Here is a 22,959-nt window from a genome sequence, read left to right as displayed (position 1 = left end):
GTAATTGTACCCGGGACCTCATGCATGCACCAACGGCAAGTACCCTGACCATTAGGCACGCTCTCTCTTCAGTATGTACACTTTAAATGCGCGCAACGCGCAATTATTTTGGCAATATCGTGGTTGTAGTTTTGGCATAGGCTATATACGTTGTAAATGTCATGTTTGTGTCAATTGGAAAAAATATGTTGAATGCCGTAACGATTTAATATTGTTCAATTGTATTGAAAATAAAACAATGATTCAAAATGTAGCACAGTCGTCTGCAATATAAAAAAAAAGAAAAATACTAATTTGTTTCGTGGTTAAATCAGCAAGTTTTTTTTCTTGAATGCGAGCCTATTTTAGATTAAGCTATTTTCAGCAACATAGCATTAAGGGTAGACGTAGTACCCTATAGGTACAATGAATGACATGAAAGGTGAAGGGATAATAGGTACATACGTGAAATAAATATAGTGTCATCAACTGCCGGTAGCCATGCATATTGTGTAAAACAAATTCACTGACCCCTTATCATGACCTATTTAGTGCTACACAAACTCCAAGTAGTACGATCGTTTCTAAAAATACCAAAATAACTCAACTATAAGAAACTCAACACGATGTGACAAATTTGTTAAATGATCTTATTCACAAAATTTGCTACCAACTACGGAGTTTATTTTTCGAAGACATGAACTTAAGTACAATTAAGTTCAAATATTTTTTTCACTGACAGAGAAAATAAAATGAGTATCCTATACCCTTAGGTGGAATACACCCGACACAAAAACATTGTTTGCAGTGTGTTTTGGCTATACGTGTATAATTGTCACAACTTGAGTCGAGTTGCACTTTACAAATGTTAAAGTGTCACTTAAGTGTCATTTTGAGTGGGTGTCGTATGCACCAAAATGGCATCGTTCCGAAATGCAGAGTTCAACGACCTTCGTTTAATAATCATAGATCAATAGATAACCTTAACTTAGAGAGTATGCGTTTTTGTACCCAGGACGTTCAGAGGATCATTTATTGACTGTACAAGCATATTCATGATATTTGGCGTAATGGTAAAAGAACCATACATAGTTGTGCTAAATAGTGATTCTATTATACCGGTATATGAAAGCGTACGATGAATTTCTGCTTGTTTTCACATGGAAAATGGACAGTTACTTATCATTTGGCTTGTAAAAACTTTGAACTTTCTGGCTGATTGATCAAATTATGGAAACAGTAGGTATTTCTCTGCCAATGCAGTTCTATATAGACATAGCACACCGTGAAGTAACTTAATTTTGATAGCAACAGTCGGAAATAATATTTTTGATGATGGATCAACAATGGCACTATATTGAACGTATTTCTTTATGTTCTTCTTGTGGTCAAATATATTTTGTAAGTTGCTTATTATTCGAGCTATTCAAAAATGAAGTGCAAAGTAATGCTGAACCGGTTGATAAAGCTATAAAATTAATCAATTGAATACAGAGAATATAGCACAATAAACATCACAGCCTACTAAAACTTAAGCTTCGGTGTAATTCTGAAATATATTTTAGTAAGCATGCACCATATGGTTTATGGGTTGGAGGTTAGGGTTAGGACACAGATTAAGGTGTGAAATTAGGGTGAGGATTAGGATATAGGGACACACTAGAGCTAATGTTATCATGCTCATTCCAGGATACAATTAACAAAAAAAAAGCAACAAAAAACCCAACAAAAACAAAAACCCAGACTGTTCTTTTTCGTTTTCAAAAAAAAAAAATTTATTTGGTTTTCTTAAATACCACAAACCCTTTTCGGGTTGTTCCTTTAAAATATAAAATTTCTAAGATTTCTATATTCAAGACCATGGGAATACCAACATGGATGTATTCACGGCACTTACCTGCTGTGAGTAGCTTATTTCAGGTATGGGGGAAAGTGGTGTAAATGGCAAAAATGGAATTGGAGCAAAGGCTGGGAGTAAATATTAAATTAGACTAGGAATTATACGAGTGGATTCCACGTATGCGGCATACCTGCTGACTATTAAGCAACGTTCTCACGTCTTCTCGCATGATAGAGGACATGACCAGCCTGACTTAATCAACAAGAAAAATAACTTGGTGATTTTCTTGTTTTGCTGCTTTTCTTTCGCACTTATTTTGACTTTATACGCAAACTGATTGAATTATATGGGTTTTTTATTTGTCATTTTGATTTTGACACCACACACCCACCCACTTAAATTCCTATACAAATCAAAGTTTGGTTGTCTATTATTAGATCATGTGCTTTTGTTGTCAAGTTTTGACATATTTTCTCAAAATATCAAGAGCTATCTAAAGAACCATTGAACCAATACTAGGCTTGTTTGTACTCATTTTAATGCATTTTTCATGTTGATTCCAAATATGGTAATGAAAATTTACATTTCTGAAATTTTTGAATTTTTTGAATGGACATTTTATTGTGAAATGTCATTAATTGTACAAGGAATATATTTAAAAAAATTCACATAGCCCCCGAATGAAAATTATTTAATTATCTTTGTAATCACTCAAAAAGCATTTTGTGTGAATTTTACATCCGAACTAAGTGCTATAAAATTTTTATGAGCCTTTTTATTTTACATGTAAAGTCTATGGGGGTGACGATTAGAAATGGACGGCAATATTGAAAAACCCTAATTTTGGGCCATTTTAGACACTAAAATGCCCATAAAAAAGAATAGCACTTAATTCGGATGTAAAATTCACACACAATGCTACCTGAGTGAGTACAAACAAATTAAATACATTTCATTCGGTTTGTGTTAGGGGTGTTTGATTTGAACACATTCTAATATGGAAGAGCGAATGCACTGACTTTTACCCTTTAAAACATGGTTAAATCGTGCAAGAGGGCACGAAAGGGTAAACGTCATTTTTAATAATTATACATAATCTTATTTATTTATATAGCTGATAATTTACATTATGTATGTGGCATTCATTAACACAAAAGACAAAAAAACAATCTTACTTTTTTCAATGTAGCGAATCAGCAACATATATAAACTGAGCATGCGCAGTAAGCATGCGAGTCCGAGCTTAAAGACACTTTAAAGCGTATTTGCGTAATCCCGATAAAAGCCCAGTTTGCATGCACGCCACAGTGTTCAGCTAAGCGCACTATACATTCATGCATATTGCCCTGGCTAGGTTAACAGGAGTTTTATGAGGCATCTTGTTTTATCACCTATAAACGTGTTGTGTGTAAATGTGTTATCTATCTTTTGTGAGAAATGTAAAAAAAGAGGAGAGGAAAAACAATTATACCCTATGGAATCATAACTACAAATTGGAAATATTTTCACATCTGACAGTTGAATAGTCTACGTGCTCATCATGGAAAACAACGGTAGTACAAATAACACCAATTTGAAAGCAGTGGAATATGTAGCGATGGAGGAGACACAGGAGGTTAAAATCAAACAAGGTGTTGGAAGTAATGATGAGAAACATTGCAAGCTTAAAGGATGCGGAAAAATAAGAACAGCTTTAGAGAAAGTTTTAATAATACTTTTACTGCTCGTGACTTTGCTGTGTATACTGCTTATAGTGGTGTTGCTAATCAGAAGGCCCGCCAAAGGTGAGTGTTTGATTCATGGTACGTGCAGACGACGAATAGTATACTCATGCTGTTCAGTTTTATATTATTCTGATGGAGTGTATTACACAAGTGAATGTACTTGGGAATTTGAAGTTTGTTTTGAAGTGGAGGCTCTTTTAAAGTAACAAACTGGAGGAATACAAGGCTAGTATAGTATACTTGTTTTGTTAAATGCTTTCGTGTGATTTCGTGTTATAGTTTTTGGGCAATCTAGGTTTCCTTATGAGTGGAATTACGAAACAAAATGGAGAGAAAGATAAAAGTAAAAAAGACATTTCAGGAGTCAGTTTGTTTGGAAAACTATTTGAAAAAAAAAAACATTTGAAAAATAATTGACCACAAGAGATATTTTCATGACCAGCCAAAATGAAAATATGAAAAAGGTTTTTTTCTTAAGAGTTGTGAAAAATAGACAATCTCAGAATTATGCCCTGCTATTTAACACATACATCTGAACTTAACCCGCACTTTGTTGTTTAAAAACCAAATGACACATGAACTATGCCAATGAACGCATCATAGAGCCGGGCCACAATAACTAACTAACATGCCCATTTGGCCCGTGTTTTGGTCTTTGTTGCTTTTGGCATTGCTAGTGTTTCTGTCGTCAAAAAGCTTTGGATCTTGTAATATTTGTCAAAAACCTAAAATGAAAAATGCTATATACGCTTTTAATAATACACAATATGCAAGTACAGAATGTAATATAGCTCTCCTAGCTAGAAGCTATAAACATGGCTTGTACCACACATTGATATACCTGGAGCAGATTTGCTCTATTAAATCCAGGAGAGAGAGGCTGACTGTAAGTGTTTTTGTCGATTTTGTGATAGCAATACTCGTCTACGACATTTTTTTATCCATTTGCACAGTGATATTAAAATATTTCTAAAGATCTATTGATGACAGATAAAAATCCCAAAATAGTGAAAGTAATTGTAAATAACAAAAGAATGTATGCAATTTGTTCTGTCGATTTGACAACTGTAAAATGTGCAAAAGGCCTTGAATATTAATACAAAAGCATTAGGATGCAATGCGTCTTTAATAGAGGCATACAGGAATAATTTTGCTATCTGCCATTATAACATCATCGAGGGGTTAGTCCAAGAAGGATCGGCAATAGCTGCCCTATAGACATTTGATGATTTCTGCATTCAATATTGTGCACTTCTATTGATATGATGGCACCTAGCAGCTATTGGAGATATGTCATTTTTGCACTTACCCGCCAAATGATCAATAATGTTTTGGGAACATAATTATAGTATTTGCGATGAGCGCATTAACAGACACGTGTTCCAACAATCGATGAAAGTTATTGCGTGCTCTCAGATGCGTTTATTGGCATGGCATAGTTCATATGTCATTTGATTATTAAACAATAATAAAACACTAGTGCACCGAGAACCTATATAGTCTCGTCTACTAGCTGAAGTTCAGGTAACTCTGTTCAGAGGAATTGTAAATTTCATGTGAAGATGGTTTCTAGTGAAGGGGTTCACGATTATATATTTGCATGCAATACAAATAGTTTTAATATTGGTGTAAATTTTAACTGATTCACACAAGCAAATGATATTTACACTTACGTGTAATTTTCGTGACTTATCCAAGCTCACTTCTTCAGCACTCTGATGGATTGCTGGTACTAGACGTGGTAGCGCGAATCGGATCACGTGACCAAATAGTTGTTTTGAGGAGATGAAAAACTTTGAAATGACCATAATATTAATACCACCATATCAGCCGTCTAGGCAATATGTTTTATATAACATTTTTGTTTTCAATACAAATTTAAATTTAAAAGTCCTTAAAATAATTATTATTATCTATTCCATCTCAAGTGATACCTCAGTAATTTCCATGGACCTTTGACCTTTGGATGTATTGAAATTGCTATTAGCACTGAACTTTGAAAAATCATTCTTAAACACTTGAGAAAGTTCCTGCAATCTTATTGGTTCTTAGCCGTGTGATATGACACGATATAACACGGTCCGAGCGCGCTGTTTTACTTAAATAATGATGTCGCCCGTGTTATATGAGACGATAGATGCACGACAGCGGCTAAAAACTACCCGGGGGGGGGGCACTCAAATTTGGAAGTGACGGTTTGTGCCTGTCAATAACTTTTTTCTAGAATAGCATCATCAAAATGCCACAAAATAATGCCGAAACTTTCAAATTCTCTTATTTCAACAAATTGTATTGGAAATTTGAAACAAGAAAATAGAATTTTGCTCCGTTTTTTTCGCAAATTTTCTACCCGATGACCCCTTTTTTGAAATCTTATACCCAATGACCCCCTTTTTTCAAAGTATTATACCCAATGACCCCCTTTTTTATTTTGTTTGTACCCAATGACCCCCTTTTTTTAAATAACGTTTTGTACCCGATAGGCCCCTACTTCGCGACTCCGGTAGGTACATACCCGTCACTTCTAAGATATAACCGGATTGATGTAGTGCTACTTTTAAAGTCCCTTCAGTGAACAGAGGCCCAATCCTACCCAGGACAATATGCACGAGGTGTCACTGGAGATGGATCAGATAATTGAAACAAGGGATCTACTATTTTACTTATATCATTTTGGGAATACCAACAGTTGTAAGTAATAGCAGCTAATACATGTAGTATCCGGGTAATAGTAGCGACGTATCAGTTGTTGAAAATCAGGAATCTATATTACAGAGAGAATATGTTGGTTTAACGTACATTTTACTACGGACATGATTCAGTTTGGGACAGACTGAGGCCCAATACTTTGGAATTTAGCTTTAGGGTTAGGGTAAGATTTAATAATTGAGTAAAAGGGTAACCTCTAGGCTAACACAATAGCCACTGTGACTTGTCAATAGGCCATGTATGCACTTGTATATCGTCTTACCAAAATAAATAACAGTCTATGATTTGGAAAGCGCGTTTACTCGTATACCAATAGAAGATATATATCACAGACTCGAAGACTGTGTGGTGTTCTTATTTAGCTCATATTAGAAAACGCTAGACATTGAAAACGCCAAATTCTCACAGTCGTGGTAGCTCCTGGTTAAGGGTTTATTATTATAATGCGGGCTCCCCGTCAGTCCGGACATGCCGTAAGTCCGGACACGCTACTCGTCCGAATATCAAAATGAACTGCGGGTCCGAATCTTACGGTGCTAAGTTTATATTGAATATTCTAGGAATGGATTGAAAGCTGCACTTGATTGAAGATAGCTATAGGTGAAAACAAAAACATTTCTTGAATTTTACGTTTGTACCAGTCTTATAACATGTACAAAGATGAGATATGTTAATTTCTATTAACATAAATCCAATAATACTAAAAAGAGTACTTAAAGAGTCTCACGTAGATGGATTAGTGTCAATTGTGTCCGGCACTTCAACATAATTGTTAACCTCAAGTGGCATGAAGGTTAAATTGTGTCATCTTTGGAATACATATATGCTGTACAGGGTGTCCCAGAAAAAATTACCGGGCAAATGAAATTGGACGTAAGTCAAGAAATGGACATTAGAATAAAAAAATCTAAAATTCATCTTGTATCCCATCTTATTCTGCATCTTATACGCTAATTTTACTGGAACCGGTTGACTGATTGCGTAGTAATGAGCGATTACATAACGCATGCGTCAATTCACTTCATTCCAAGTTTGAAAGAAAGATCATTCAAAACAATGAATGCGCCGTAGTGGTTACCTGCAAATGGGCTTCATATTTTGTACCGTGAAATCCTTTTCGCTCTTGTTAAATACTAGTAATCTGTTTCTTGCAAAACATTTAATTAGGTTTTGTTCAAATTTGTATGTAAGATGATTCTCGGTACTTGTTAATATGTTTTTTCGTAAATGTTGATTTAAATGTTGCATAAAGAATTCCATCTGAATTCCAATCTCACACACATTAATGTTTTTGGAATATTTCCAAATGCAAAGTTTAAATCTTAAAACTTCAACATTAATGTTGTATTGTTTTAGAAATGTAACTCATTACTCATTGTCATTCTTGGCTCAAATGTTCTTTGGAAAGTTAAAATATATCATATTTGCACAACCTAAACAATAAAAGTTGGAAAGCTTCCAATTGCAGAAATCAAAGTTTTCTCGGACAAACTGTTATTCATCTTTAGTGAAAGCATGAATAACATAACACCATCGGATTATAAAATAGATAATGTGGACTAAATTTAATGAGATACACAAACTTTAGGAAGCGGTGAGCGAGTATGAAAAAAAACGCCTGTTAATCAAACTTGGAATGAACTGCATTGATGCGCGCATTATGTAATTGTTAATTTCTTCGCAACCATTCAAACCGAATCAAATAAAAATTTCGTACTTGATGCACAATTAAATAGGCTATGCGTTACATTTTTAAATTTTTGATTCTGATGTCTAGTTCTCGACTTACATTCAATTTTATTCACTCGGTAATTTTTTCTGGGACACCCTGTATAATAATGCAGGCCAGAATCTCAGTGTTTGACCAAATTGAGTTCGGACTAGAAAGCCTCAACTCAGCTTGGCTATCTGGCTAACTGCAATTGGCTATATCATTGAGATGTGGCTAGGTAGAATTGTGTTATATCTGCAATATGAAGTTTCATTTGGTTAAGGGGGTACTACACCCCTGTGGTAAATTTGTGACTATTTTTGCATTTTTCTCAACAAATAATAACACACTGGTAACAAAAGTTATGTATATTATTGGGGCAAGGAATCCAATTACTACACTGAAATTTCAGTGATTCAAGACAAGCAGTTCAGTATATATGATAGGAAATGAGGTACATCCTATCGGTACCGTATTTCTTATCATAAATAGCGAACTGTTTGTCTTGGGTCACTGAAATTACAGTGTAGTAATTGGATTCCTTGCCCCTATAATATACATAACTTTTGTTACCACTGTGTTATTAGTTTTTGAGAAAAATGCAAAAATAGACACACATTTATCGAGGGGTGTAGTACCCCCTTAAAGTTTTATGATTGGAGGAATCTGTGGGTGAGGGTGATTATTTGGTACCAAAATCTCAAAATGGCCAAAGAATGAGTTAACATGTTTATCACCAGATGAGTAGGGCTTATGATGCGTTCAGGTTTAGACGTGACAATTTCCCATTCAGAAATAGTAAGTCCACATTACTCGTTGACTGCCGATAAAACGCCCAATAAAGACTTAGTCACCGGACCGCGCCGGCCAGTTAAAGTACATGCCCTATCACACCACTCCACACCATACATAAATTCTCCCAGTCACATTTCCCAAATATGAAATTAAAAAAAGTCAAATTTTAATTTACTTCTTTTAAAGTTTGGCAGAGGCGGGGTTCGAACTCACGGCGCACCGCTTAGTACTCTATGAGCCTAGCGCCTTAGACCACTAGGCCACTTGTCTTCTTGTTATTCAGCTGAAACTTATTTAAAAATATAATCGCAACTTCAACATAGGCCTACCACGTGACAAGCAAAGGCAGAAAACGTATTATATTTTGGAATTTTATCTGCTTAAAACATTAATGTGTATTATAATAGAGCTACCATTATTTATATTGTTGAATTCTCAAGCGCATAGAGACAATTAATACGAGCGTCCTATGATACATACACAATACATAAAATCGATTTTGATCTTCGGCATTACTCGGTGACCTCCGATAAAACGCCCAATAACGCCGGTCAGTTAAAAAGTACATGCCCTATTGAGATAAGCAATCCTTTTGTGATATGTCCATTCATCCATATAATAATAGCAATCAGATTTTTGGATGGATGTTTTACACAGTGATTGGAGAAGAAGCTATGTAAATAATCAAAAGTACATGTCTACAAATTGACAAGGACAACTCCTTTTGTCAAAATTGTTTTCACCTATTGCTCAGTATGTTAATTAATCCGATTAATTACGTAATTTCGCCAGCGTATGATATATCAGTACTAATATGTAGGCCCAAGGAGGTTAGATATAGAAAGAAGAGGAAATAGATTACGTATCGCATATTGGTCCTTTGTGCCTATTAGAGTTTCCGTCAAGGGAGGAAGAAAAAAAAAAGGAAGGGGGGGGAAGGAGAGAGAGGAGAGGGAGACCGATGGAGTCACAGGGCTCTAAATTACATAGGCGTAGATCGGGGGGGATAAATGCCACAATATTTTGCCAGGGGGGCGGGCAATATAATCACCCCCCCCCCAATATCGACGCCTGTGTCTTGGTTTGTGTGGAAATTAACCTCATATTTGGCCATTTTATAGCCACAGAATGCCATTTTAGCGCTTTGCGCGAATTTATTCCACTTTTGTCCCATATTTCACCAGTTTAGTTTCAATAGGCCTATGCTAAAATTTTCGCGCGCATTTGTACCATAAGGTTCACTGTACTGGGTACTTTAAAAAAATCCTAACCTAACCTAAAACATAACTTTAACCCTTAGATTGGAGCTCTACTAGAATTAAAAATATAGATAGTGAACGAATTTAGTATTTCTATATCTATGTGAGAATGATGAACATAGTCATTGATGCATCAGTTTTAAAATAGACTAGGCGGTTACCCATATTTGGAGGTTCTCGGCTGGGCGCGATTACCAGGCTGATGGTGACATGCCCATATGACAATTTTTACTAATTTGACCTCAGATGACCCCAGGGTGACATTGGATGACCCCAAAATGACCTAAACTTATAACTCTAAATGTTGACTGTACCTACCAAGTTTCATGCCCATATATGAGCTTTTACTAATTTGACCTCAGATGACCCGTGGTGACCTTGGATGACCCCAAAATGACCTTCAAAAAATTCTGCTTTAAATGTTGACTGTACCTACCAAGTTTCATGCCCATACGACACTTTTTAGTAATTTGACCTTAGATGACCCCTGGGAGGGGACTTAACGAACATAGACATCTTCTTGCCAGGACAGAACTACACCCACCCACCGAGTTTGAGCCCCGTAGGACCTAGTTTCATGCCCATATGACAGTTTTTAGTCATTTGACCTCAAATGACCCCTGGGAGGGAGCCCCGGGGTCGGACGACTTAACGAACATAAACATCTTCTTGCCAGGACAGAACTACACCCACCCACCGAGTTTGAGTCCCGTACGACCTAGCTTCATGCCCATATGACAGTTTGTAGTCATTTGACCTCAAATGACCCCTGGGAGGGAGCCCCGGGGTCGGATGACTTAACGAACATAAACATCTTCTTGCCAGGACAGAACGTCACCCACCCACCGAGTTTGAGTCCCGTACGACCTAGTTTCATGCCCAAATGACATTTTTTAGTCACTTGACCTCAAATGACCCCTGGGAGGGGGCCCGGGGTCGGATGACTTAACGAACATAAACTTCTTCTTGCCAGGACAGAGCTACACCCACCCACCGAGTTTGAGCCCCGTACGACCTACGACGGCCTCACATTAGCAGTCACAGACAAAACCTAAATCTACAGAATATATCCATTACTCGTCGATACTCGAAAGAGCTCAAAATAAATAACTTAGAAAATTTTCTTGATGTCCTTTAACATGTTTTCATAGTTAACCATCGTTATAGGTCTGTCACACTGCGACGGACTGGATCAACGTACATCACCGAATACAAAAATATTTTACTCGGTGGAAAAATCACCAGTCCGGCAGAAGATTCGGTGGGATTTTGGGTCCGATTCCCGTTCGTCTCTCTATGCGTTGTGGCCGCTAATAATCCTGCAGGCGTCTTATATCCGGTCGTTCAACGTCCGACAAATGTCCGGATTTGGGGGTCCGATTCCCGTTCGTCTCTCTATGCGTTGTGGCCGCTAATAATCCTGCAGGCATTTTATATTCAATCGTTCAACGTCCGACAAATGACCGGCGAATCCGTGGCATGTGGCACCAACAGGGACGTCCACCCTATCAGAAAAGTGGGGGAGGAGAGGGTGTTTGAGAGGGTTTTTGACCCCTTAGTGGCAGTGACGTAGCAAGCACTTTTTCAGAGGGTGAACAAAGTGGGGAAAGACAATTTTTAAGGGGGAAAACTTTGACGAAAATGGTCAAATATTGGCTAATAAGTATAAAAGGGCTACAAATCTGATATATCAGGGCAACCAGCGTCCGGGGGCAATAGAGGTGAGAAACCTTTGGACAATGAAGGCCCAATTGAAGCCATTTGTCATTTTTTGGATCAATTTTAGCACTATTATTGGGTACTATTTTAGTTTGAAACAGCCGCAAATTAGTGAAACGAAAGCCTATTTGAAGCCATTAAAAAGTTTTCACCATTATTGTATACTATAAACAATTGTTTTAAAAATAACACGTGGATGTCCATAGCAGAAGCAAAAAGGAAAACTTGTCCATTTTTCAAAATGAAGGTCCAATTGAAGCCATTTGCATGGGGACTGTAGGGCCTATTTACATTATTAGGCCTAGGCCTAGGCCTATTGTGTAAAAATTTAGTTTTAAAAATGGAAAATTTGGAAAATTGTTTTTGGTGCATCATGTTTACACTATTATTGCCTTAAACAAAAAACAAAGAAGGCCCGAACTGAACATGCTGAATTTGCAAAATTTAAAATGTTACACTAATCCACTGACACTTAGATATAAGACTTCAGACTCGTAATTTCAGGTAAAGCATGCATGGATTGATATGTTACAGTCAGTATTAGACCTAAGTCCGTCTTAAATACTGACTTTGGTGACAAAATGTCACGGGCCCTACATATCGACGGGCCGGCAGTAATTTTCACAGGCTTTTGGGCCAAGGAACCACATTTAAGCACTGCCTATAATAATCACAGGCCTATACTTAGGCTTACTATATACTATCCTGGGCCTACTCAATAACGTACAATTTAACCTTTTCCATGTTTTTCTTCTTTTTTTTTTCTTGTCAATCACTAAAACTGGTAGGAATTTGATATTGCGTCCTCTACCCTTCAGAAAGTGCCCCTTCCTCAATACTACTTACATGCACAGGCCTACTAAATGACGTGCAATTTAACTTTTTCTCTTCTCTTCTCTCTTCAATTTTTCTCACTTTCTTTCCTTTTTCTCTCCTTTCCCCCTTTTTTCTACTTGTCAGTCACTAAAGTACTGGGGGAAATATGATATTGCGTCACACACCCTTCAGAAAGCCCCCACCCCCCATGATCGATGCACATGTTCGCCATAGGCCTACATCCTGCACAAGCGCCTGCGAAACCTTGCAAACACCAGCGGTATATAAACGAAAGAATAACGAACAAACCCAGGGTATATATACAGAACAGTACGAACACACATCGGACAACTTCCGAACATGTGTATTTGGCACACTCCGTTTTAAGTTTTGTGCATGCACAAAACTTGAAACGTATTGTCGACGGACTAAACAAACATCACCTAACACGAAACGCATTTGGCGGATAATAGCAGGACATATGAAGAACATAAAACGAACATTGACGAACACTAACGGATTTGCTAAAATACCATCCGTTTCTTATACGGAAGACCGATCCGGTGTAGTGTGACACTAACACGGTCTGGGTCAACGAACATCACCGAATGCAAAAATATGCTATCCGGTGGTGAAGGCCTCACAGGAACGTATTTGCAACGAACACGGGCCGAGTGCAACGAACAAAGAACGAACATGAACGAAAGGAGAGCGAACAAACTCCGGCAATATGTAGTCCTTCAAGGAGGACCACGCTCCATTTAGTACGATAGTCCACGCCGTCAGGCGTGGGTCCTTCTAGATTAGACATATCCTGACCTGGAAAGTCGAGGGAAATCTCAAACTGATTAACCACGCCTACTGACAGCTACTAATGATATTCAGCCAATCCGATTGACTAAATATCATCAATAGCTGTCAGTAGGTGTGGCTTGCCTACCTGCTACCAGAACACTAGCTTCCAGATTGGAATTGACACCAGTATTGCGTAACAAAATTGATTATTAACCCTCTTCAGTTGCATGTGTTAATCCTGTTATAATACTCGGTTTTCTTCTTACCCTCAGTTCACTGACCTGTAGGTTGCACACAATCAATTCCTTTTGTCATCACTACATTTAATATTGTCCTGGTTAACCTCGATTCCTTACTATTTTTGTATAGAGGTTGTGCTTGAAATTATTGATTGCAGTGCAGTCCATTCAATCAAATGTTGTCATAAACCTATTTGATCGTAGTGCATTTGTTATGTGTGTGAGACAAACTGTCTCGGTAGATTGCAATCATGCTTTTGTTGAATGGATTTGAGTATACCGCCATATTTACGGTATGATACGTCATATGCGCAACCTCTATTAATTGGGATAGTTGACCTATTCGTTTAACATGTTTAAGAAAAATATAGAATTGGAGGACACACGCTTCATAAAAACTTTGGGTTTCACTCATTTATTTACTTTAATTCCTTTTCTTGAAAAAAAAGAAGTTCAGCAAGTTCTTTCTTTCTTTCTTTCCTTCTTTCTTTCTTTCCTTCTCTCTTTCTTTCTTTCATTATTTAATACGGGCCTATAATTACATTTATTTCATGTATCATCATTTATGTTTTATTATTAATGTGTGTTCATTAATTATTCATTTATTTATTTTATTTTCGTTGATTGATTTATATATTGCCATTGATCAGGCTTCTATAGCTTATATCGTGAAATTATGATTTCTTTCATTTTTGCTTGCTTACTTTTTTGTTTAGAGATTTTTAGATCAAAGACTAATCATATCAGAACCAGAGTATTAATGATTATTGATGCTTAATCAGTCACTAATGAATGAATATCATGCATATGAATTATAAAGGAATGCAATTTGTAATTGAATTATAGAATGAATGATTGGTAGATTGGTTGATTGAGAGACTGATTAATTTGAGATTGATGACCATGAAGAGACAATTGAGAGACTGACTATAAATTGAGTGGTTGCTTGACTACTCGATTACTTAATTGATTGATATTTTAACACCAAGATACGGTACATTAATTGCGAGACTACAATGCCTCATTTCAAATATATAGTTTTAGTTTTGGTTTTGGTTTTGGTCACGTGGTTTCCTATTGTCCTGCCTAACCACTTGAATCATAAGATATCGAACTCATTGTTTCTCCTTTTGTTTAAAACCGAACATTTGTGTCAGTCAGTTTCGGTTTTGGTTTCAGTTTCTTATAAGTGGTGTGGATCGTAAAATTATTTGATTTGAAGTTACCTACTCTAAGTATACAAAAGAAATGTTTAAATTTCGCAGTGCAATATTCACGAGCAGAGAAGTCGAACAAAGCAGTCTACATTTGAAAGCATTGATTTAGTTTGAAAGCATTGACTTGAGACTACGAATTAGCCTAAGCTGATTTCACTGTGAAAATATATAGACCATCGAAATATTTCCACAGACATTACAATAGGCACTTGACAGATTATGACTTCAGTGATATAAACACTATTATGCACAATTCTATTTATGTGCATGTCGCATGACGGAAGATCAATATCATAGAAAGCTGGTTGAAACTAACTTTTATTCAATTTATTTATTAGAGAATAGAGAGAGAGAGAGATAGAAGAGATCGCCAGGGAAAGAGGGTATGTGTGTGTGAGGGGGAGGGGGTAAGGGTAAGGGAGAAAGAGAAACAGAGGGGAGAGAGCATTGGAAGTGGGAAGGGAAGGAGGGGGAGAGGGGGCTCAAGAGTGGAGTGGAATAATAGGGAAGAGTCGATATCGAGTGTGGGGAGGGGGAGGGAGGAGGTTATATATAGGTGGCGGAGGGAACATAGGTAAGAGGTATGGGTTGTGCTTTCCGGGGAATAATCTAATTCATAATCAAATCATCTACATCATCATGCATCGTTTATATTTCAGACAAATAAACAAAACACCGCACCCCCACCCCTCAATATATGCACATGATGTCTATGCATAATCAAACGAATCTCGGTGTAATTTTATGGTGTCATGGAAGTGTGCCAGCTACGGCAGAGAACATCAAAAGTCGTCCGCGTTGATAGATATCGATAATGCAAATGTTAGCACAATAGGCTATTATATACGTATGGTTATAGGCCATTATACTTTTGATTATATATACCCTCTTGTGTCCTCTCAGCACAATAGTGTTATGATTGCATACCAGTTCATCTCCACATTTTAATCCCTTGATTTTTGGTTTCTGAACAATAGAGAAACCAAAACTATATATTTGAAATGAGGGAATGTAATTTGTTAATAATTGATCGATTGATCGAACGAATGAATATTGATTGATACTTGATGAGTAGTTCAATAATTGACTGACTATTATCGATATATCAATCTAATAAGTTATTGTGATTCTATTATATTATATTATTATATTGATTGATTGGATGACCATATCAATTAATTGATTAATCAATCAATTCAATAACGATTCTGATTGTTTTCTTGATTGTTTGTTGAATACTTATTGGACGGATCGTTGGTTGAATGTACCAACGATTGAGTGATTAATCAAAGAATCCCTTGAACTTGAAGAACAGTTTGCATCCATTTTTCGAAAATCGGAGCAACTTTTAATTTTTCACCCCTATCGTGCAAATTGACCTTGGACCTGTCGAACCTCAAAACTCAATATGTCCTACGTGCGCAATAATGTTGCACTTTTGTGATCCTTAGACCCAGACAAATAATTTGACATGTTTTAGTGAATTTGGAGCATTTTGCCCCCCATATGACATGAGCATGTAGGGTGTTTGAGGGTCTTTTTGGAGGGTCACGGAGTTCCAATATATATATAGCTTGGTAGACAACAGTTTTGAATTCAGCATACCCGAATTAAACAATTTGGTTGCCAGCTTTTACGCGAACTTGCCGCTTGATGCTTAAATAAGCACATTTCCAAAATAGAGCCAGACTAATATAACAACACTGATTTTACAAAATAAATCAATATGATATCACGATTTAGGCCTACACTGGTCGAAACCCAGCTACTTCAAAAGTGTGAAGTGTTTTGATCCAAGCAATCTCATAATCAATCGATTGAGATGACTAGCGCACTCGTCCCAGTTACATAACAGATGCGGTTAAATAATGGGCGGGGTTACCAACCATATTTGGAGTTATTACGTTGTCATTAACTGGGTTGGTTCTGGTCACTGCTTATGGTAATTCGATTGCGCTGCTGGGGTAGAGCACCAATCTGTAAGGACCAACGCCTGACGGCGTTGATAATAGTGCTACATATTGCGTTGGTCCTGTATGGACTAGAACTGACCGGTGACTAAGTCCGATTTATTGGGACGTTTATCGGCAGTCAACGAGTAATGAGATGACTATTATTATTGTATAAAGGGTGAAATAAGGCTCCGAAGGTGACTGCGCTGGTGCTCTGCCAATGAATTACTTCTCTAGTTCAAATACAATTATATTGATTTTCACATGTTCAAAATATGTTTGCAAAAAACTTTTGCCAGATTTGTCAAGCTTTTGGTGATACTTTAGGGTCATTTTAGCCTCCAGAAAAAAAATCCTGACCGACCAACCCTACTTGAAAAATCCGTCTTACACATGATACATAGTATTTTGCAAATATTTTGTTTACACGTAAAAGCAGAATAAGTTTGTAATCGTACCTTACATGCACTTAAAGGCCAATTTTGGTGGCCTGGTTAAAGATGTAACACAATAATGTACTGGAAGAAATCAGTACATTATTGTATTGCAATAAATCTAAATCCGATGATCCCATCATGCAATGGGACTTCATCTAATCCCATGTCTAGCCACTAATCCGCCCTCATAAAAGTAATACTACTGGATTTAATAAATGGACATTATAATGGTAAATTTCTAGATATTTGTGTTGCCCTTTAAATGCTCTGCATGCTAGCCATTGACTTCAACATAAGAAGTCCCAAGCTTTGAGATATTTTCTCAAAATATCAAAAGCTATCTCAAGAACCACTGAACCAATACTAGGCTTGTTTGTACTCATTTTAATGCATTTTTTCATGCTGATTCCAAATATGGTCATGAAAATTTACATTTCTGAAATTTTTGAATTTTGATTTTTTTTTAAAACTTGTCGTCTGCAGTCGACACCCGCGTGAAGAGAGTTAGACTACGTTTGAAGTAAGTCTAATCAGGGATATGAAACATGTTAACACTCATATGAGAGTCTTGCCTTCTGGTAAACTCATCGCTCCCTATTCATGCGGATAATCAATGTTTCTAATGACTTTTTAAAGTGTAATTTGTCACGTATATGTTTTGACTGGTTGCATTGGAAAGCGTGCCGTTTCTAGAGAAATAAAATTAATTACGAACTTCATGATATGTTACAAATTAAAATGTATTACTTAACCATCTTGAAAAAACTTAAGATTACCTATAATTTATACTGTTATACGGTATTTAAAGAATAATGTGTATTATTGTTATTTTGCATGTGAATGCAAATTAACTCTCTTCACGCGGGTGTCGACTGCAGACGACATGTTTAAAAAAAATTCAAATTCAAAAATTTCAGAAATGTAAATGTTCATGACCATATTTGGAATCAGCATGAAAAATGCATTAAAATGAGTACAAACAAGCCTAGTATTGCTTCAGTAGTTCTTAAGATAGCTCTTGATATTTTGAGAAAATATTTAAAAACTCCAACTCTTTCCGTTGAATTGAAGCGCATGGCTAGCACGCAAAGCATTAAGTATGTTAGAAAATAAGTATAGTTAGACGAGTCAATTTCGCATTTGAGCTATATAGACAAAATTGTAACAACAACGATTTTGCTTGCAAGTGACTCTAAACACCCTCCTTAACAACATGTTCAAAAAGGACAAAAAAGGACATAGGGGAAAAATGGCCGCTGATGCAGTGCTGATATGTCAAAATTGGGCGAATCTTGGAAAAACATTTTATCCAAAAGATAGTTTGCCATATCTCAGGTGTTTTGTTACCTGGGTAACAGGTCAAAATAGTCAAAACCCATTGAATCATGTTAACCTTGACGTAACAAAACAACTAAGATATAGCAAACAGTTTTTTGTTTTAAATGAAGTTCCAAGGGGAACAATTTGAGACGATTTTGATTAAAATCGGAGCATTTTTCATTTTTTACCCCTGTGGAGAGACCGAAATTTGACATTTGACCTTTAAGCCTATAGCTCAAGAACTGAACATTGGAGATAGGTCAAACTATACCATTAGATGGTTGGTATTCATATTCACCCAATTTCGAAATTTGAGCCCTGCTTTAGCGGCCATTTTGGAAATATGCGAATTACCATTTTTCCCAATGTCCTTTTTTGTTCTTTTTGGATATGTTGTTCAGGAGGGTGTTTAGAGTCACTAGCAAGTAAAAACGTTGGTGTTACAATTTTGTCTAGGTGCGCCCATTATTTTACTTAAATTGACTCGTCTAAGTAAAAGAATCTATAATACGTATATTCAGCCGAACAATACTATGCATTAATATAATACGTAGTTTACTTCATTATACATGTAGTTGCTTTTAACAATGTTTTATTATTCACAGTTAAAGGCCCATTCAGTTATTTGCTCATCCGGACGATTGTAAAAATCATCAAAATTCAGATTTTGGTATCTTTGTCATTGTCATAGATGTGCTAACATAGCCTGCGAGTGTTTCAGTCGAAAGCCATGTATTTAAGACAAAATAAGATATTTTCCACGAATCTGTAATTTAGATACTGACAGTATCTAAATTAGCTACATGTATTTGAATGGGGCTTCAACTTCGTCAGTACTGCTGTTATCTTCGTTTTTTGCCAAATTTGTCATTTCAAAAATACCAAATGACAGTTTGAATGACTTATCTTTCACTTTTAAGCATTTATAAACAATTTTATTTTTTTTACACTTGCGCTGGGATCACTGAATGGGTCTTTAAGTTGACTATGCTGGCTTTTGAATGTTTCAGCATCTTAAAAATACACGTGTAGAAATGTGAAAAATAAAAAGCGTAGTATTAGTTATAAAATGTATACAAAATTCTAAGTGAGGATACGAAAGTGGATAGTGAACGAAATTGATATAAAATCACCTTCACGTTAACATGGTTAATGTTGTTAATGCCAGAATATCTGATGTACAATATCTTTTTGTATTTTGATGTTATATGTAGTATCATGCTTGACACAATTTAGAAAACAAACGCGACCGAGAGAAAATCTTATAATTTTGTTCTCATTATCGCATATCATGATATAGGTTGTATCAAAATGATTGGTACCCAAGGCTGCCACGTCAAAATGCGACTGAAGATCCACCTACTTTGTAAATGAATAATAAGAACAGGTCATAAAACTATGAATTGTAAAATATTGAACTCGACTACGTCTCGTCCAATATTTTAAAACTCATATCTCGACCAATAAATATAGGCTCAACCGATCCAATGGGCTATTCCAGATGTATTCCGCACCCCCCCTATGGAAGACATTTAAAAAAATACAATTCCAGCTGGAATTGAGATGTGTCTAGAATTCCAGCAGTCATTTCGGCTGGAGGGTATAGAAGACATTGAGATAAGGTGAAATTCCGGCTGCTAAAATAAATGAAAAAACAAGAGTGGGGATTGTGAAAGGCCATGATGTGCCTATGGAAGACATTCACATTTCTTAATATTCCGGCTGGAAAATGGTCAAAAATGCTCCAATTCCAGCAGAATCTTCACTTATGATCACCATCTCGATTAACCTATGAAAGACATTTACTTGAATTCTGGCTGGAAAAAAAAATGTTCTAATTCCAGCTGGAACCCTATGGAAGACATTTACATTTACGTGAATTCCGGCTGGCCATATTAGACATATTACCACAATTCCGGCAGTGTCTTCCATAGTTCCATGGGTTTTTCCTGACATGTGAATTCCGGCTGTCAATTTAGCCCCGAATTCCAGAAGTGTCTTCCATAGGGGGGGTGGGGGGGGTGCGGAATACATCTGGAATAGCCCAATTTTATATCAATGTTGCAGTAGAAGAAACACGTTTTCAATGTACAATTTTGAGATTTTGGTACCACAGATGTAATCTCCGCCTGTAATATGTATTTGGATTCCTATATTGTGTCTAATTTACACGAATACCCATGTACTTGCTATGTTTGATTTGATTATGGTGGTTTTTTTCTCGAATTCAACAATAATAATACAATTCTATAGCACTATTATCGGAAAATCGATTGAAACCACGATAGCATAAATCTAACCATTCATGACTACTTTATAATCAAATCAACAATTTTCAATGTGTTCAATGTGTTCTCGGCCCAGGAGTCATTGCCATGTTTTTTCTAGTTTGGCATACCATAAGCCAGGTAAAACCCTATACCTTTAGGTCATATGGGAACTGCTATGCTTGATCTTGACAAGATCTTACTTACTTAGGGACTTCTAGGTTTGATCTTGACAAGATCTTACGTTTCAATATTACTATGCAGCTTTTACCTTGCCTTAAGTTGGTAAATCAAAGAATTTTTATCAACATAAAAAACCCGATTGTAGTTTGTATAAAAGCGTGATTGTGGCAACAGCATTGCGTGCATAAGCCAATACACGACTTTGGCAGATTTAACAAGATTTTGATCGTTTATTGATATTATATCTGACGGTTGGGACAAATCTTTTAAATAAAGGATAGGGGAGAGTTGCAATGTCTCTTTATCCCTTCTACATTTTTATTCTTAAAAATTTATCCTAATCAAGATTATAACTTAAGATAATTTTTTGTTAGCGTTAAAAATACCACAATTAAAGAAAAAAAAAGATAGAAAAAACACACAAACAAACAAACAAACAAATCCACAAAAAGAATGATATAGCACAACGATGTAAGATCATTTTGCGCTTTAAATTACAATTAGGCGCTGTCCACTTTAGCCCAATCAGTTTATAGCATCATCCATGATTGGTGGTTGCTCTTATCATCATGATCATGGTCGAAAAACATTTGACCTCACAAATGAATTTATCAAGTCCTTGTCATTCTAAATATGTATACTTTTATATACTTTAGACCAACAATTTAGATGTTATGAGGCCCGAAAGTTTCCATAATTCCAGGGTTAAGACTAACCTTAATGTATAGGCTCCTTCGTCTCTATTCATGGCATTGGTTCCGATTTGATTCGTCTTTGTCGGCTATGTTTGCTTGATTATGCGATGGTGTTTGTTAGACAATTGACACTTATTCATATTACATCCCATTTACAATGTTATGAAGTTGATAAAGCAATATTCACCCTAGAGTGTGGTAAATACGTATAGAGTATTAAATTGGAGTAAAGAGCTTTCATATTTTGACATTTGTCATAAGAAACATATCATGGGCCTAGAACTGACATACAATGTCTGGAGATAAAGACCCAATGGCTCCAATTAGATGATATTCTCACTTGTATAAACGTTTTAGTCACTTCTACTATAAACGTATTGTGTCTGGGTTAAAAAAGGTATCAAGACAGAAGATACTTCCTAAAACTGTGTTACGTGGGTATTGTCATATGAAACACCTAGAATATTATGAAATAAGTTCATATAAATATCAGCAAGCTACAAGGGAACGTAAAAATAACACCATATTGCTTAGAGGGATGTTGCTGTCATTTCAAGCGTTGCGGAAATGTTAAAGGTTGAGTTATTCTAAAACTATGCCTCAATACCTCGGTGTAAAAGACAAAGGAGTAATGGCAAAGGCTTTGTATATAGGGTTGTTGCCTTTCTTTTAATAGAAAAATGCTCTAGTTGGTAGGCTCATCTCCACATCTTACCAGCTTCGTTGTGAGCTTCTTGTTAATTAGAATTCATTTGGCTTTCACGGACTAAAATACAACCATACAACCATATAATTGGTCCGTATAGCCGTCACTAAACATACATTCAATAATTTGCTCTTCGAATCGAGGTTAACAATTATTGTATCACGAAATAAGCGCAAAGGATGTATCTACGATTAGCCTAAGTCATTAGGGTGTAAAACACACGCATTAAATTACATGTAGTATGCCGCATGAAAAGGCTTAGGGGATTCGTAAAACATACGTTTTTGCCGTTCACTCCTCTTTGTAACACGAGGGTTATGTTTGTACTTACTCGGATAACTGAAAATAAAATCAGATCTTTCAATTCGATTTACCTACTCCATTACTTATTTTACTTACAATTTTACAGGTTAATGGCCTTAGTCACATAATTTTGAAAATTTGATGCACAAATAGACAAAGTACGTTTGATAATTGCAATTTATCGTGTATATAGAAACAATGGTATTCTTCAGAAATGATAAAACAAAGACACTCTGCTTTTATGAACCGGTTATATACTATTAATGACATAACTGTTGCAGTTATACTTTATT

General features: G+C 36.2%; 1 protein-coding gene across 2 annotated transcripts in view; it reads left to right on the top strand.

Annotated features, from left to right (window-relative positions):
• The first annotated feature begins 3,107 nt into the window (after positions 1 to 3,107).
• The window catches only part of LOC140141356 (neprilysin-1-like), an 81,433-nt gene continuing 61,581 nt past the window's right edge, over positions 3,108 to 22,959 (top strand). For both annotated transcript variants that reach the window (XM_072163191.1, XM_072163190.1), the window contains exon 1: positions 3,108 to 3,603. In XM_072163191.1, the coding sequence (XP_072019292.1) occupies positions 3,360 to 3,603 (244 nt within the window). In that variant the 5' untranslated portion in view covers positions 3,108 to 3,359. The remainder of the gene's footprint in view (positions 3,604 to 22,959) is intronic.

The sequence above is a fragment of the Amphiura filiformis genome, chromosome 19 (genome assembly GCF_039555335.1).
Source record: "Amphiura filiformis chromosome 19, Afil_fr2py, whole genome shotgun sequence".
In the NCBI taxonomy this organism is placed as follows: Eukaryota; Metazoa; Echinodermata; class Ophiuroidea; order Amphilepidida; family Amphiuridae; genus Amphiura; species Amphiura filiformis.
The sequence above is the reverse complement of the archived record's forward strand: the minus strand, read 5'-3'. Positions and strand labels throughout refer to the sequence as shown.